The sequence below is a fragment of the Castor canadensis genome, chromosome 13, assembly GCF_047511655.1.
Source record: "Castor canadensis chromosome 13, mCasCan1.hap1v2, whole genome shotgun sequence".
NCBI classification, from domain to species: Eukaryota; Metazoa; Chordata; class Mammalia; order Rodentia; family Castoridae; genus Castor; species Castor canadensis.
Genome location: NC_133398.1, coordinates 70,706,308 through 70,724,199, shown reverse-complemented (window position 1 = coordinate 70,724,199; position 17,892 = coordinate 70,706,308). Strand labels below are relative to the sequence as shown.

Genomic DNA, 17,892 nt, shown 5'->3' with positions numbered 1-17,892 from the left:
GAAATGAAGAAAACAGATACCCAGATACAGACTCCAACAAAACGAAGATAAACTATGCAAAAGAACCCAATGAAGCCCACAAGAACATCCTGAAAGAAGAAATCCTGGAAGTAATCAATGAGAATTTTATAGAGATGATACTGGATATGGTCAACCAAAATGTACAGGAGACACTCAAGAAATTCCAAGGCAACAAAAATACAGAATTTGAGAAAGCACCAGAACAAATAAAAGAAACTATAGAAGCACTGTATAAACACCAAAGTGAAACAAAGAACACAATAAATAAAGAGATAAATGAACTCAGAACGAAAACAGACAATATTAAAGAGGAAGGGACTCAGGATGTGGAAAACCTCAGAAAAAAAGAATGAAACAGAAATGCAAAACAAAATGGAAGGCCAATCCAGAAGTAGAACAAGCAGAAGACAGAATCTAAGAACTTGAAGATGAAATAGTAATTAAAGGAAAAACCAAAGAACTATTAGTTAAACAACCCAAGACCTCTAAAAAGAAAATGCAAGAACTTACTGATTCCATCAAGAGACCAAACCTGACAATCATGGGCACTGAAGAAGGTGAAGAGGTGCAAGCAAAAGGAATGCATAATATATTCAACAAAATAATAACAGAAAATTTCCCAAATCTGGAGAAAACTATGCCCATATAGGTACAGGAAGCCTCCAGAACACCAAACAGACCTGACCAAAATAGAACTACCCCACAACATATTATCATTAAAACAACAAGTACAGAGACTAGAGAAAGAACACTGAAGGCTGTAAGAGAGAAAAAACAAATAACATACAAAGGTAAACCCATCAAGATCACACCAGACTTCTCAACAGAAACATTGAAAACAAGAAGAGCTTGCAGTGAGGTCTTCCAGGCACTGAATGAAAATAACTTCAACCCCAGGATACTCTACCCAGCAACACTATCATTGAAAATAGATGGAGCAGTAAGTCTTTCATGATAAGCAGAAACTGAAACAATATATGACCAAAAAGCCACCACTACAAAAGATTCTTCAAGGCATTCTGCACACAGAGAGTGAAACCCAACATAACCATGAAAGGGCAGGCAGTACCAAACTACAGGAAAAGAAAAAGCAAGAAAGTAGAGAGTAACATCGATTTAGCTACACACAATGAAACCCTCAAACAACTAAGACAACTAAATGACAGGAATTGCCACATACCTGTCAATATTAACACTTAATGTTAACGGACTTAATTCCTCCATCAAAAGGCACCATTTGACAAACTGGATTAAAAAGGAAGATCCAACAATTTGTTGCTTACAGGAGACCCATCTCATCGATAGAACTAAGCATAGGCTTATGATAAAAGACTGGAAGAAGATTTAACAAGCCAATGGCCCCCAAAAACAGGCAGGAGTAGCAATACTTATCTCGGATAAAGTAGACTTCAAACCTACATTGATCAAATGAGATAAAGAAGGACATTCCATACTAATAAAAGTGGGAATAGACCAAAAGGAAATAACAATTATCAACCTATATGCACCCAATGTCAACGCACCCAATTTCATCAAACATACCCTGAAGGACCTAAGAGCATAAATTAACTCCAACACAGTGGTGGTGGGAGACTTTAATACCCCATTATCATCAATAGATAGGTCATCCAAACAAAAAATCAATAAAGAAATCCTAGATCAAAAACATACCATAGATCAAATGGACCTACTTGATGTCTACAGAACATTCATCCAAATTCTACACAATATATATTTTTCTCAGCAGCCCATGGAACCATCTCCAAAATAGATCATATCCTAGGGCAAGAAGCAAGCCTCAGCAAATATAAGAAAGCAGAAATTATACCATGCATTCTATCTGATCACAATGCTATAAAACCATAACTCAACAACAAAAGTAAAGACAAAAAACATGCAAACATCTGGAAACTGAACAACTCATTGCTTAATGAACAATGGGTCATTGATGAAATAAAAGAGGAAATTAAAAGGTTCCTGGAAGTCAATGAAAATGAAAACACAATCTACCGGAACCTATGGGACACAGCAAAGGCAGTCCTGAGAGGAAAGTTTATAGCCATGAGTGCATATATTAAAAAGAATGAAAGATCTCAAATCAATGACCTAATGATACATCTCAAACTCTTAGAAAAACAAGAACAAGCAAATCCCAAAACAAATAGGAGAGAAATAATAAAAATAAGAGCTGAAATTAATGAAATAGAAACCAAAAAAAAAAAAAAACATACAAAGAATTAATGAAACAAAAAGTTGGTTCTTTAAAAAAATAAACGAGATTGATAGACCTCTGGCAAACCTGACTAAAATGAGAAGAGAAAAAACCCAAATTGGTAAAATCAGGAATGCAAAAGGGAGATAACAACAAACACCACGGAAGTCCAGGAAATCATCAGAGACTACTTCAACAACCTATATTCCAATAAATTTGAAAATCTTGAAGAAATGGACAGATTTCTAGATACTTATGATCATCCAAAACTGAACCAAGAGGAAATTAATCACCTGAATAGATCTACAACACAAAATGAAATTGAAGCAGCAATCAAGAGTCCCCCTAAAAAGAAAAGTCCAGGACCTGATGGATTCTCTGCTGAATCCTATCAGACCTTTAAAGAAGAACTAATGCCAACCCTCCTTAAATTGTTCCACGAAATAGAAAGGAAAGGAAAACTGCCTAACAAGCCAGTATTACACTTATCCCAAAACCAGGCAAAGACACCTCCAAAAAAGAGAACTACAGACCAATCTCCTCAATGAACATCGATGCAAAAATCCTCAATAAAATAATGGCAAACTGAATTCAGCAACACATCAAAAAGATTATTCACCATGACCAAGTAGGCTTCATCCCAGGAATGCAAGGATGGTTCAACATACGCAAATCAATAAATGTAATAAACCACATTAACAGAAGCAAAGACAAAAACCACTTGATCATCTCAATAGATGCAGAAAAAGCCTTTGATAAGATCCAACACCATTTCATGATAAAAGCTCTAAAAAAACTAGGAATAGAAGGAAAGTACCTCAACATTATAAAAACTATATATGACAAACCTATAGCCAGCATTATACCTAACAGTGAAAAACTGAAACCATTCCCTCTAAAATCAGGAAAAAGACAAGGATACTCACTATCCCCACTCATATTCAAGATAGTACTGGAATTCCAAGCCAGAGCAAGTAGGCAAGAAGAGGGAATGAAAGGAATACAAATAGGTAAAGAAACTGTCAAAATATCCCTATTTGCAGATATGATCCTATACCTTAAAGACCCAAAAAACTCTACTCCAAAGCTCCTAGACACCATCAACAGATATAGCAAGGTAGCAGGATATAAAATCAACATAGAAAGATCATTAGCATTTCTATACACGAATAATGAACAAACTGAGAAAGAGTATATGAAAACAATTCCATTTACAATAGCCTCAAAAAAAAATCAAATACCTAGGAGTAAACTTAATAAAGGATGTGAATGACCTCTACAAGGAAAGCTATAAACTTCTGAAGAAAGAGATTGGGAAGACTACAGAAAGTGGAGAGATCTCCCATGCTCATGGATTGGTAGAATCAACATAGTAAAAATGTCATACTCCCAAAAGTAATCTACATGTTTAATGCAATTCCCATCAAAATCCCAATGACATTCATCAAAGAGATTGAAAAATCTACCATTAAATTTATATGGAAACACAAGAGACCACGAATATCCAAGGCAATGCTCAGCAAAAAGAACAACACTGGAGGTATCACAATACCCAACTTCAAACTATATTACAAAGCAATAGCAATAAAAACAGCATAGTACTGGCACAAAAACAGATGTGAAGACCAGTGGAACAGAATAGAGGACGTGGATATGAAGCCACACAACTATAACCAACTTGTCTTTGATAAAGGTGCTAAAAATATACAATGGAGAAAAGACAGCCTCTTCAACAAAAACTGCTGGGAAAACTGGTTAGCAGTCTGCAAAAAACTGAAACTAGATCCATGTTTATCACCATATACCAGTATTAACTAAAAATGGATCAAGGACCTTAATATCAGACCCCAAACTCTAAAGTTGGTACAGGAAAGAGTAGGAAATACTTTGGAACTAATAGGTATAGGCAAGGACTTTCTCAATGGAACCCCAGCAGCTCAGCAACTAAGAGATAGCATAGATTAATGGGTCTTCATAAAACTAAAAAGCTTCTACTCAACAAAAGAAATGGTCTCTAAACTGAAGAGACCACCCACAGAGTGGGAGAAAATATTTGCCAGCTACACATCAGACAAAGGACTGATAACCAGAATATATAGTGAACTCAAAAAACTAAACTTGCCCAAAATTAATGGACCAATAAATAAATGGGCAAGTGAACTAAACAGAACTTTCTCAAAAGAAGAAATTCAAATGGCCAAAAAACACATGAAAAAATGCTCACCATCTCTAGCAATAAAGGAAATGCAAATCAAAACCACACTAAGATTCCACCTCACCCCTGTTAGAATAGCCATTAGAAACATCAACAACAACAGGTGTTGGCAAGGATGTGGGGAAAAAGGATCCCTCTTACACACTGCTGGTGGGAATGCAAATTAGTACAACCACTCTGGAAAAAAATTTGGAGGCTTCTTAAAAATCTAAACATAGATCGGCTTTTGATCCAGCAATACCACTCACTCTTGGGGATATAGCCAAAGGAATGCGACACAGGTTACTCCAAAGGCACTTGCACACCCATGTTTATTGCAGCACTATTCACAATAGCCAAGTTATGGAAACAGATAAGATGCCCCATTATCGATGAATGGATTAAGAAAATGTGGTATTTATACACAATGGAATACTACTCAGCCATGAAGAAGAATGAAATCTTATCATTTGCAGGTAAATGGATAGAACTGGAGAACATCATCCTGAATGAGGTTAGCCAGGCCCAGAAGACCAAAAATCGTATGTTCTCCCTCATATGCGGACTTTAGGCCAAGGGCAAACACAACAAGGGGATTGGACTTTGATCACATGATAAGGCAAGAGCACACAAGGGAGGTGTGAGGATAGCCAAAAAACCCAAAAAAAAACAAGATAGCATTTGATGTCCTCAATGCAAAGGAACTAATGCAGAAACTTTAAAGTGACAGAGGCCAATAGGAGAAGGGGACCAGGAACTAGAGAAAAGATGAGATCAAAAAGAATTAACCTAGACGGTAACACACACGCACAGGAAATTAATGTGAGTCAACTCCCTTGTATAGCTATCCTTATCTCAACCAGCAAAAACCCTTGTTCCTTCCTATTATTGCTTATACTCTCTCTTCAACAAGATTAGAGATAAGGCCAAAATAGTTTCTGCCAGGTATTAAGGGGGTGGGGGGGAGAGGGAGGGGGCAGAGTGGGTGGTAAGGGAGGGGGTGGGGGCAGGGGGGAGAAATGACCCAAGCATTATATGCACATATGAATAAAAGAAATTTTTAAAAAAGAAGAGGAAAAAAAGAAAAAAAAAGCTTGCAACTAATGAAATAAACATGGAACACTAATGAAATATCACCATTGCTTAACTATTTAATTCATCTCAAACAGTAAGAAAAGACACTGGTAGAGACAGAAGTACTGATAAAAAGGAAGATTTAAGATGATCACAGTGCAGATATAAAAGAAGAATCAAATAATTACAATAGAGAACAAAATAAAATTCAACAGGAATGAAATCAGTCTCAGAGCAGAGCACTCAATAATTTGACAAAAAAAAAAAAATTATGGTTATAAACAAGGAAAGTATCCATAAGTGAATAACTGAATGAAGACATACTGCAATTCAGGGAACAGGGTTATAATGTGGTTAAAATGTATCTAGTTTATATTATTGAGCTTCAAAAATAAACAATTTTTCAGGCATTTTGAATGAAAAAGCAAATCACCTGAAGGAGGAGAGGGATTAGACTTCTATAGTGATAGTGAATATCATAATATAATAAAACAGCAACAACAAAGTTCTAATGAAAATGTCCCAAAGGGTACTAACTGCCAGGTGATTTTTCAGGAATGGCAGACATTCTCAAACATTAAAGCACTGAAACTAAAGAGACTACAGTATTCACAAATTCTTCCTGCTAAAACAATGGACAAAAAATTTCAAAAACTACTAGGAGATTTGGATCAACATTTGGAAAATTCTGAGTGAAAAAAATTGTGATCCAGAAATTATATGCCTAACCAAGTAATTCTTTAACTATAAAAAGAAAAGACAAGTATTTTCAAACACAAGATTACCTGACGTGAAATTCCGTTCAAACGGGTGATTTTTGTTTCATTTTGTTTTTCCGATTTTTTGCAATGGTGGGGATAGAACCCAAGGCCTTGTGTGTGCTAAGCAAGTGCTCTACCACTGAGCTACACCCCGAACCCCTGGACATGGGTTAACCCAGAAATGGAGAAGACCCAGTTACTGGTGATGAGCATTAAGCCATTTAAACAACAAAAATTATGCAGGATGCCAATGGTAAAACCTTGACAACAAAAAGAATACAGTCAAAACTAGGAGAAGGGATAAAATGTGAAAGCAGAATTCCCTCATCTTTTATGCCAAGGAATCTATAGATATAAATCTGAAAATTGAAACATGTAGTTTTTAAATATCCACTTTATGCTTTTTGTAATATGTTTTCTCTTTAATTCATATCTCTTACAGTGAAGAAGCACTTTTTAGTTTCTCTGACTTCTATTAGATTCAAGTAAAACTACGTTGATAATTATTAAAAGTGGGACAGAGAATATGATTCCATTATATAGAATTATTTCTATACATTTGGACGGCTTTCAGAAGTGCATAAATCAGGGCTTCCCAAACTAATGCCAGTGTAAAATCACCTGGAGGGCTTACAAAGTTGGATGGCTGGGTCCTACCCATTGAGATGCTGATCGAGAGTCAGCCTGGATCAGGGGCTCAATAATGTGCATTTTTAACATGCACCCAGCTGTGGCTGATGCCGCCATTCAACATGCCACATCCAGCCAGCACTGGAACAGACAACTCTGGAATGAAATACCCACCTATATTTCATAGGAAAAGTATAGGATGATTTTTGTTTTTTTCAGCTTTTTTCTTTATATTTTTAAGGTACTGTTTAAATATTTTTTAAAATAATGAACATTTTACCTTAACTCAATCAATAAAATCATTATTCTGAAGAAATATAGAAGCAAGAAAAATTAACCAGTTTTTATATCTAAAATTATACAAAGGCTTTCTCTAAGATCTTAACTTTTTTCTTTCTCCGAAATGCCAACTCAAGTTTCATTAAACTTAAATCCTCCTGAAGAAAAGTAAGAGTTTTTTCCTAAAAAAAAAAAAAAAAAGCACAATTGGCTACTATGAAAGAAACTGTTATTTGCTATTACAAAAAGAGACATACACTGTGTTTTTCTGTCTTATCATATTCAAGTTAATTTACTATTTAATACCAATGTATTAGTCTAAGTCTAACACAAACTGGACCCATCAAAAATATATAAAAAGCCCATGCCTACTATCAGGATGAAAATATCCCCAATTCAATACTACCTTGAAAACACAGATGTGATGTTATAAAATACTCTTAAGTACAATAGTCACTGATTATATTTGAATCCCCTGCATACTTCAATATTTCTCTTGGGACACTATGACCCTTAGACCAACTTACCTTAACTCAAGTACTTAAGTACATAGACCAGATGAAAAAAGAAGTAACAGTATGTGTCAGACTCATACAACAAATACTAAATGTTATACAAACTAAGAATAAAGATTTTACCTAAAAGTTGTTTGACAAAATAAGCAGACCTTACTAGATAAAGTTAGAATTTGGTAAGATGATAACAGAAACTCATTGCTAGAAACAGTTTAACTTCATGTAGGTTTCAATAGGGAAATTTAGATGTAATTCTGTTCACAACTAAAAAATTTTATGGATAATCATTAATTCCACACTTGGAAAAAGGCTCAATATACTTGATTTAGTTGTGTACTTTTGATGCCTTATCACAGTATTTACAAATAAAATTATTTCAATTTTAGTAATAGAAAAATAAAATACTAACAATTAATTTACAGGGACTATGTATTGCTGGGACTACAATTCAAAAGCCTTGTGTATCTCTAAGAAACTTGGGTCAAAGTAAACAGAGAGGCTGGGAGTGTAACTCAGTGGTAGGGACAGTGCTTAGCAGGCACAAGCCTGGGGTTCCGTCCTCAGCACAAACAGAAAGAAAGAAAAAAGTAAATAGAAACAAGGTCTTTATTATAGTATAACCAATCAAATATACATTTAGAAGCAGAATATCTCCATTTTTCCTAAATTTCCCCTCTTTGCAACTTTAAATCAATCAATAAAACTTTAAATTTCATTAACAGCTTAAAAGTACCAGAAGTACTCTGATCATTCATCTATGATGCAATCTAGAATTTTTCCTTTTTAACGAAAAAAGAATTTAAATTCAAACAAAAGCTTTAATAGTCATTTTAAATATTTCTAATACATGTACTTAAAATGTCAAAGAACTATATTCTGGTTATTAATTATATCATTTCTTACCAGGATCCGCTAACCCAGTGGTCTCTAACAATATGTAATCAAATTTCCCCTTCTTCTGCATCAAATTCTCAATAGCTCTAAGGCCGTTGTCCCTGGAGAATACCAACACATATATTTGATTAGTAGAACATTTTTAAATGATTATTACAAATATCGTAAAATATACTCAATGGTACAACACAAAAATATCCTTAGGCATATAAGAATTTAACTCCTTTGTAAACTTCTAATAAAATGTACATTCACTTGGGGCATGATGGTACATGTTTGTAATTCCAGTACTCAGGAGGCTGAAGCAGGACGAACATGACTTTCAGAGCAACCTGGGCTACAAAGTAAGACCCTGTCTCTAGAAATAAAAAATAAAAATCTAACCATTATTTACCAATGAAGGAATAAAATAGACGCATATACACACAGGTAAAAAGAAATGATATGTGTAATGAGTTGATACTTTAACTTGTTAAAATAAAAGTAAAGGGGACTTTATGTGACTTTAAAGTAAGTGTTTGTTATTTTTACAGTTTTATTTATTTATTTTGCAGTACTGTGGTTTGAACTCAGGGCCTTCATCTTGAGTCACTCCATCAGCGCCCCCCCCCTTTTTTTTGTGTTTCGGTTTTTAAATTAAGATATATTCATTGTACAGGGGGATTCATTGTGACAATTCCAAATAGGCTTAATATTGGTTAGATCACCCCCACCATCTCTCTCCCTAGTCCCCTCTTCATCCCATTTAAAGTAATTGCAAGAGGTTTCTTTGTTCTATTTCATATAAGTAAATGAAGGTCATCCACCATATACGATCACCTTAATTTCCTTCATTCACCATTCCCCCTCACACAAGTACCCCCACACATACATGCTGTACCTATTTTATTGTCCTGTCTTTCATTTTTAATATTTAAATCGATGTTCCAAGCAGTTTCTCAGTGTGTCCCCACAACGAGTCTACTTTACTTTGGACCATTCAACCCCCTTCCATTTCTCTCCCTTAGCCTTTTACTTCCCACCCCTCACTTTTCAGTATCTTTTAATACATATCCTTATATCCTCTACCTTTCGAGATGTTAACATTTTACAGTATTGTTGATGCTCTTATCATTCTTATTCTTTCTTTGCTTTCCCAAGTTCCATAGAGTATTTCCACTATTACAAACATGTTCTACATATGAGTTTGTATATGATCATGCTTATTTTGTGTATACACTTATCTTTTGAATCTATCTTCCATGTATGAGAAAAAATACATGGCCTTTGTCTTTGTGAGCCTGGCTTACTTCACTTAACATGATGTCCTCCAATTGCATCCATTTACCTTCAAACCACATGTCATTGTTCCTTATGGTTGAATAATACTCCATTGTGTATATATACCACACTTTCTTGATCCATTTACTAGTTTTAGGGCATCTGGGTTGCTTCCATAGCTTGGCTATTGTGAGCAGTGCTGTGATGAACAATGATGTACGGGTGTCTCTATTGTATCCTGAGCTATGTTCCTTTGGATATATGCCCAGGAATGGTATCACTGGATCATATGGCAGCTCTATCTTTCAATTTTTGAGGAATCTCCATACTGCTTTCCATAATGGTTGTACTTATTTGCATTCTCATCAACAGTGTATAAGCACCATCCCTTTTTTGTGATTGGTTTTTTCAAAATAGGGTCTTGCAAACTATTTGCCCAGTCTGGCTTTGAACCAGAATCCTCCTGATCTTCTGCCTCCTAAGTAGCTAGGATTACAGGTGTGAGCCACTAGCTTTTTACAGTTTTATGAAAGAAAAAAAATCAATGTGTAAAATACTGATAAAATTTATGACCTACAGTAGTTTAATATAACACCTAACAGGACACTGTCATTTCATACACTTTAATTCTATTGTAAATAGGGGACAAGTCTTATTTCCTTTTCTTCTTATAATGCCAAAAATGAGGAAAATACCAATGTATTATATTTTGCTTATTTAAAATTACTGTTATGTCTCAGGTATTCTTCTAGGATTCATAGAAGCTTAGTGAACAAAACAGACAATATCCTTGGAAGCTGAACTGGTGGAATATAACATAAAGGTCTTCTCTTTTTTGACAGTCATCTACTTTTGCTTTGATAGAGGCTGAATACCTGGAAATAAGACTAACATTAAATTCAGAAAATCATTTTTTATATAAGAAATGAGACATTCATATACCAGAGATTATTAAATAAATAAACCTGGGCATTAAAAATAATTTTAAAAATTCAATGAAAAGACAAAAGCATTAGAATAGAAAGAAAAACAGCAAAAAATACTTTAAGAAAATACACTCTAACAAATTTGCTCTTTATTTGAAATATAATGAAGCAAACAATATAAATTTGGTTAAATTACACAGGAAAATCAAGGCTGAAAACATAATTGATAAACATTTCTAGAAAACCAACAAGTACATAGTAACCACATTCCTTACTTCACTGAACAGCAGAGACAACCATTTCCAAGTTCCAGCCACTCTTCATAGAGCTCTCCACCTTGGCTGACAGCTAAGGATTTCTCTACTGCACTCCCTAGAAAAATTAACAGGCACGCTTTAGACTCTGTTTACCAGCCATCCAAAAACAAAGATGAAGATATTCACAATGAGCAGGTGTCAAAGCAGAAACTACATTTATCATTTTTATTATTTCATGCTACTCATATAGCTTACATATTTAAAGTACTCTAGGCTATTTTAGCTTTTCTTTCTTTAAGATTTAAGTCCCTAAAAGGGCAAATCCAAAATTAATGGATATACATTCTTCCTTCTTTGGACCACTTCCATTTCTTAATAAAGAAGCTATCTTAAAAGCACTTTTTCTTGTCCATGGTAAACTTCCTAGAGAGATTGGTCTGTTTTACATATTGCTGTTTATAAGCTCTTTGACCTCTTTTGAGATTGTACTATCTATTTTTTCTCTTTTGTCTTCCTCTAAATTGTTTCTACTGTACAGATTGCTCAGTATTCCCAATATGAGTAAAAACCCGAATTTGTTTTAAGGGAAGGTTTTTGGCCACAGTATTACAAGCTCCTTTAAAAATTAAATTTTTATTTAAATACACAGAAGTTCCCTAGAAATACTTACCTGGGAAAGAATTAGATACACACAAGATGCTTGCTACAAGAATGATTTCAAATGTTTTACTTTACCTGTAATATACCAAACCCAGAGGAAAGTTTTAAATGGGAAAAAAAATTAAAAAGCCTTTCATATTATATATTTAATTCATATTCCACGTAGGCGATGATAAGAGCTTTTAAGGTTTTGTTACAGAATTTGGGCTCTATAGAATGTTAGTAAAACATTTGGGTCACATAATGAGACCCTGCCTCACTATAAAGTGAAAGAACTTTCCTTTTATCTTTATAATGGGCATCCCATACTGCTCATAAACCTAGCTCCTTTACATATTTACAACTGAAAAAAACTGTACACTTCAAACAGTATTATCACAGAAATTATATTTTTTTGACTTCAAGTGAGATTTTATTAAAAGTCCAAACTTGTGAAGAAAAAACTGTAAAAATTATCAAAATATTATATCTAACACTATTTATAGATTTTTTTCCAGTTTAATATTAAAGACAAAAAGTTGAAAAGTTAAGCATATTAGATGCTTGAGGATGGAGATCATATGTTTAACTTATTTTTAAAACCTTTAGTTTTAACTCTTTACAGATAATCGATGTTCTACAAGATGAACTCACAATTGAAGCATTTTCAAATATTCTCCATGAATTGCAACATACAATACAATCAGTACAAAAGTATCTTTCTAGTTTCTTTAAAAACTTTCAAGTGTTTAGATTTTTACTTTTGGAGTCATTTATTTCATGTACAAATCTAATTTAATTCTGTTAGTATGAATTCCAAGGTTATGAAAAATAAATTTCATATAAACTACCTGATTTCAGTATCCCAAATCCATACAAAATAAAGTTTGATAAAAATTAGTCTTATTCTTTCAAAGCCATCTACATCAGAGTGCTCATATTACAATACCTCCCCCATTCTCATTTTTAAAAACAGAGTATCAATTCAATATTGAGTAAGTTCTTGCAGCATGACATTTATTGAATTTTACTTACCTTCTCCAAATTCATTTAAAATAACTGCTATTCTTTTACTATGTTGTTCTGTCAAAATGTAGTTTAGAAGAGTTGTCTTTCCAGCACCTATGAAACATATTAGAGTAACAAGATTCAAAAGCTAATTTTAAAGGCACCACAAGGATATCAAAAGTCCTGATTTTTTAAAGAATTTATGTGGCATTTTCATACATTACTTAATCATAGAAGACTTTAAGGAAAATGTTAAGGCAATCTTTGAGATTACTATAACATGCTTTATATATACTTTATATATTTTATAAATATTTACAAATTACCTTATAAATTGAATCAGGTTTTTTAACTTAATATGACTAACATGTCTTCTTCATAACTTAAATACAATAACATAAGGACACCTAAAACTTCTATTAAATTAGGAATTAATGAAGTAATGGCTTCTAAGAAATAAAGCATGCAATTTAAAACTACAAAATACTATGACCCTTTACATAATGACAATGTTTTTGAATCAAGAATATTTGGTTTACTTCCCTAATTTTTATACATAATGAGCTTTTATTTCACCATTCACTAACCAGATACAAATTCAGACTGACTATACGGCTACCTTTAGTGTGTTTAAAACAGTCTATAAATTGACTCTATGAAATGGGGATCAGAGATAAGAAGTGTTAAGAACAGACTATTCAGAACTTAAAGATATTCCATAAAGCTACACTAACTTTATCCAGTAGGTGGCATATTAAACCTAGTATGCTCCTTTCAAATGAAAGAAAAACACTTTTCTCATAAACCAAACATACCAAAAGTCATAAAGGAAGAAAAGGAAACCTTACATGGAAGTATAGTTAAACTATATGAAAACATCATTTATTTTTCTGTTTTCCTGTTGGTGGATTGTTTTCAGTGTTTTACTATTACAAGCAATAGTGCTAAAAAGCTTTACACATAGCTTGTACATGTCTGCTGGAATACACTTGCAAGTTTTCTAGGATTTAACTAAGAAAGATCTAGGGAGTATCAGGATATTAATATCTTCAGTGTTTTTAGGTCATTTTTCTTTAAAAGCTTTTGAAGAAATAACAGCTTACTTTTTTTTTTTTTTTTTTTTTTTGCAGTACTGGAGTTTGAACTCATGGCCTATACCTTGAGCCACTCCACCAGCCCTTTTCTGTGACAGGATTTTTCAAGATAGGATCTGGAGAACTATTTACCCAGGCTAGCTTCAAACCGTGATCCTACTGATCTCTACCTCCTGAGTAGCTAGGATTACAGGTGTGAGCCACTGGCACCCAGTGACAGTTTACTTTTAGAGTGCTGAGAAGCTCAAAATTACAAATGTGTGATGTATAGAACAGAAGTAGACAGAATACAGAAATTTTAAAACCTGTCCAAGAGTGAACATGGGTGATGCACAGTGTAGCAACTGTGAAAATTAAAAGAAAGCCAAGCATGTAAGAAATCTTCTAATAGAAGAATTACTAGGGCTTAATGATCAACCACAATATGAAAAAAAAAGACTTAAGATACAACCCACATTCATTCAAAAGTATCTAAATGGAACAGATTTATGCTGGGCCTTGCTTGATGAAAAATGGACAAGGCAAAGATTAGTCTCTGCCTCCATGGAGCTTTAAAATATTTAAGGCAGTGGAACATGGTGGGGAATTTAGACAAATAAAGAAATAATTATGCCATAGGACAATACATTCAACTGGAGATGTACAAGATGCTAGGGTGAACCTAAGAAGGACATCTAGCTGAGTAACAGCAAGAAGAAAAGTATCCCAGAGGACTAATAGTTGGCATCTTTTTTTTCAGTACCAGGGATTGAACCCAGGGCCTTCAGCTAGTATGAAGTTCCACTTGAGCTATGCCCCCCAGCCTTTCTGGTTTTGGTTTTGAGATAGGGTTTCACTAACTTTGCCTGGCCTGGCACTCAAGATCGTCCTGCCTCCACCTCCTGAGTAACTGGGATTAGAGGTGTTCACCACCACACCCCAACACTTGGCGTCATGAAGAAGTTAAATTAATTCAATGTGCTAGTCCACCATTTAGCAGGCTGGAGAGGTTGGCAACAGCCAGATCATCCAAGTCCTTGTAATTCATGTCAAGGAATTTGAACTTTTATCCAAGTGGAAGGAAGCCACTGAAGGGTCTAACACAATCAGACTAATGTAAAGATCATCAGGGGTAGCATACAAAAATGTAATAGAAGTCAGTGCTAACAGTGATGCCAGTGTTTCAAAAGGAGAAAATGGTGAAACTGTTCCCTAGATTAACAAAGTTGCTGACATTAGTCTTCAATCCAAAGCTTCATACTATTATTTCCAATGCTCTACCAATCTATCTATCAGTGAGCAAATAGGAAAGGCCAAAGGGGCAAGTCTGAACTATACTGTTTTGGATGAGGAATCTGCTCACCATCTCAGGAGAGTAGTCTCTGAACAACAGTGGGGAAATACCAAAAAATCCATTCCTTTATAAGAGTTAGTCATGAGTAAAAAATGGAAATAAACTTGCAGTCCATTAAAGGAAAGGTTAAAAAAAAAAAAAAGGTTGTGAGGGTGAACATCATTGATTTATTTTTATATAAAAGCCCTCAGGTGTCCCAAGTCACGATGTGCCTCTAACAGCATCTAAGAATATTATTTCCCTTTAATAGTATCACTTCACTTACATTTAACTTTTCCCCATTTTCAATAGTCATGTATTTGTTCTAGCTCTCCTTTCACTAAAAGATTTTTAAAAATCTTCCTCAAACGTTTCCAACAAAAAATAAGCGCACAGGCTGTCCTTCAGGAAACTGTTCAGTTTCAGATATCCCTGAGCACTCCCGGACGTCCTCGGTTTGACACACAGTCTTGGAGGACAAGCAAAGACTTTATTTCACTCTTTTCTTCTCCAGTGCTGTGCAAACAGACCTCAACATAGAACAAAACAAAAGTCTGCTGGAAGAGTTTGGTTCCTGGGGAAGTGGAATCTATTGAGGAATGTCCCCCATGTGTCGGGCATGGTACAGTCAGGACATTCTTTAATGGTAATATACTTTCATGGTAGGTGTTTCCTGCCTCAATTTACAGATGCGAAAACAAGCTCAGACAAGTGACTCGTACTATTTCCAATTTCGAGGACGGCAGATGACCTTCAAAAAGGTAAGATGAGTCCGGGCTTGTATAAAAGCGCGAGGCTAACTTTTAACCTCCTGGAGAAACGTAGAGATGGTCCACCCGAGGAGCGAGGGACCCAGCCACTGCCCCAAGGACATTTGCTCTGGGCCTGGAGACCCCAGTGCCTAAAGAAAGGAGACACCGGCGGCCCCCCAAATCCCAGTGTCCGTGGCATTTCCTGCCCGGGATGCTTAATTACCTAAATACCCGGTGATAATTGTGACTGGGATCTTAACGCCGGGGCCAGGCTTTTCCTCCTCCTCTCTTTGCTTCGTTTCAATGGGAACCAGTTCAGGGCAATCCTCCTCCGCATACTCCTCTTCCTTCTCTCCAGTCTCATTACCCGGTAACATCCCCGCCTGCCGCACACCTAGCACTCAGCTCAGCACTGAGGACCAAAAACACAGAGCCGCGACCCCGTAAGCCAAGCACGCCGCGCCAGGCCGGGACTGACGTCATCACACCGCGACAAGCAGCGCCTCCCGATCCCTCCCCCATTACCTGGGCTCTAGCGGAGGACTGGCCCACCCCTTAGCCACGCCCCCCTGGGAGCTGGGACACGCCCCCACAGGGGCTGGACACGCCCCCACGGCGCGTGTTCTCTGAGCCAGAGCGCTGCCCTGGAGCTCTTTGGATGTATGAGCAGCCCCGCCCTGGGGCTGTCACCAGAGCTATGGCTGAGACCTGGCTGGTTTAAATTTGGAGTTAGTGGCTTGACCTAAACAGCTCCGACAGGGACAGGGCATAGACTTTATCGACTTGACAGTTTTAATCTGATTTAAAATTTTTAATTCATCAGGGAAAAATGTAAGATTATGATACTACAATGTTAATGGTAATTTTTCTACCTTAAGAATAACTTTTTATTTTTTAAATGTACACCATTTACCTTTATTTTTCTTATTTATTTGGACATCAGGTAACCTGAGCATCATATTAATCATATTTGTTGTTTCATGATGCCGTCTCATCCATGGAGAACCCATATATATATATTTTTTTTTACCTCGTCCCTTACCCAAGTACATTAAGCATTAAGTTACACCTACTTATGTTCCCGTCCTCTATTCCAATCTACAGCATTTCCTCTAGGATACTAAATATAATCATGAATTGAATCCTGATTGCTGATCTTTTTTGGACAGGCACTTTCTATGTAGCCCAGATAGCCTGGCTCAAATCCGCCTACTTCAGCCTAGCTCTAGTACTGGGATTGCAAGCATGTGCCACCAAGCCTGACCCAGTTTTTCTTTTATAAACAGAGTGCCTATGAACATTTTTTCCTGGTGTATGTGTGCTCAACTTTCCCTTTAAGGTCTATATAAGGGTGTACTTGATGGATTTCAGGTTATGCAAATATTACACTTTATAAGAACAAGCACAACTATTTTTTAAAAATGGTTGTGTACACTCAAACAGTGTATGAGATCAAATTGATCTAAATGCTAATATTAGCAGACATTAGTTTTTTACCAGTGAACTGAGTACCAAATAATACTTGATTGTGGTCCTCATTTGTACTTCCTTGGGTACTAACATGGTTGATTATCTCTTCATGTGTTTTGAATATATTAAATTCTTACAAAAATTGTAAGTAGTAGTATTATCCCACTTTTCAACATAAGGCACAAAAAGGTTAAGTTACCTGGCCAAGTTAGGTCATACTATCTATCTGATGCAAGGGCCATGTTTTTTACAACTATTCTGACACAAATGAAGGGTTGAGTTCTTCCTTCCTTTGCTGTAATTCCTGATGTGGATATATATCTCAAAACTATTCTTTGGTGCAACTATCACACCTGTCACAGAACATAGGGGAAAGGGTTCCAGGAATGCAAATAAGCTTACCATTATACTCACACATACATTAGACCTGAGAAGTCAGGAGGTGAAATCTGTACCAGCTGTGACACTGTAATCATGAACTAGCTAAGGGAAAATGGTAGTTAAGGTCACTCCACCACAGGAGAGAGGTTGGGATGGACAGCCCAAAATAGGCATCCTGAAGTCCTCACCACAATGGCTCACAACCTTTTGACT

General features: G+C 35.6%; 1 protein-coding gene across 3 annotated transcripts in view; it reads right to left on the bottom strand.

Annotated features, from left to right (window-relative positions):
• The window catches only part of Zng1a (Zn regulated GTPase metalloprotein activator 1A), a 52,164-nt gene extending 35,839 nt beyond the window's left edge, over window positions 1-16,325 (bottom strand). For 2 of the 3 annotated variants that reach the window (XM_074051976.1, XM_074051977.1), the window contains exons 1-4: window positions 16,052-16,325; window positions 12,698-12,784; window positions 11,042-11,138; window positions 8,590-8,681 (exon numbers count right to left, since the gene is read on the bottom strand). In XM_074051976.1, the coding sequence (XP_073908077.1) occupies window positions 8,590-8,681; window positions 11,042-11,138; window positions 12,698-12,784; window positions 16,052-16,205 (430 nt within the window). In that variant the 5' untranslated portion in view covers window positions 16,206-16,325. The remainder of the gene's footprint in view (window positions 1-8,589; window positions 8,682-11,041; window positions 11,139-12,697; window positions 12,785-16,051) is intronic. The other variant, XM_020169925.2, reaches the window with a different exon arrangement.
• Between the last annotated feature and the right edge of the window lie 1,567 nt (window positions 16,326-17,892).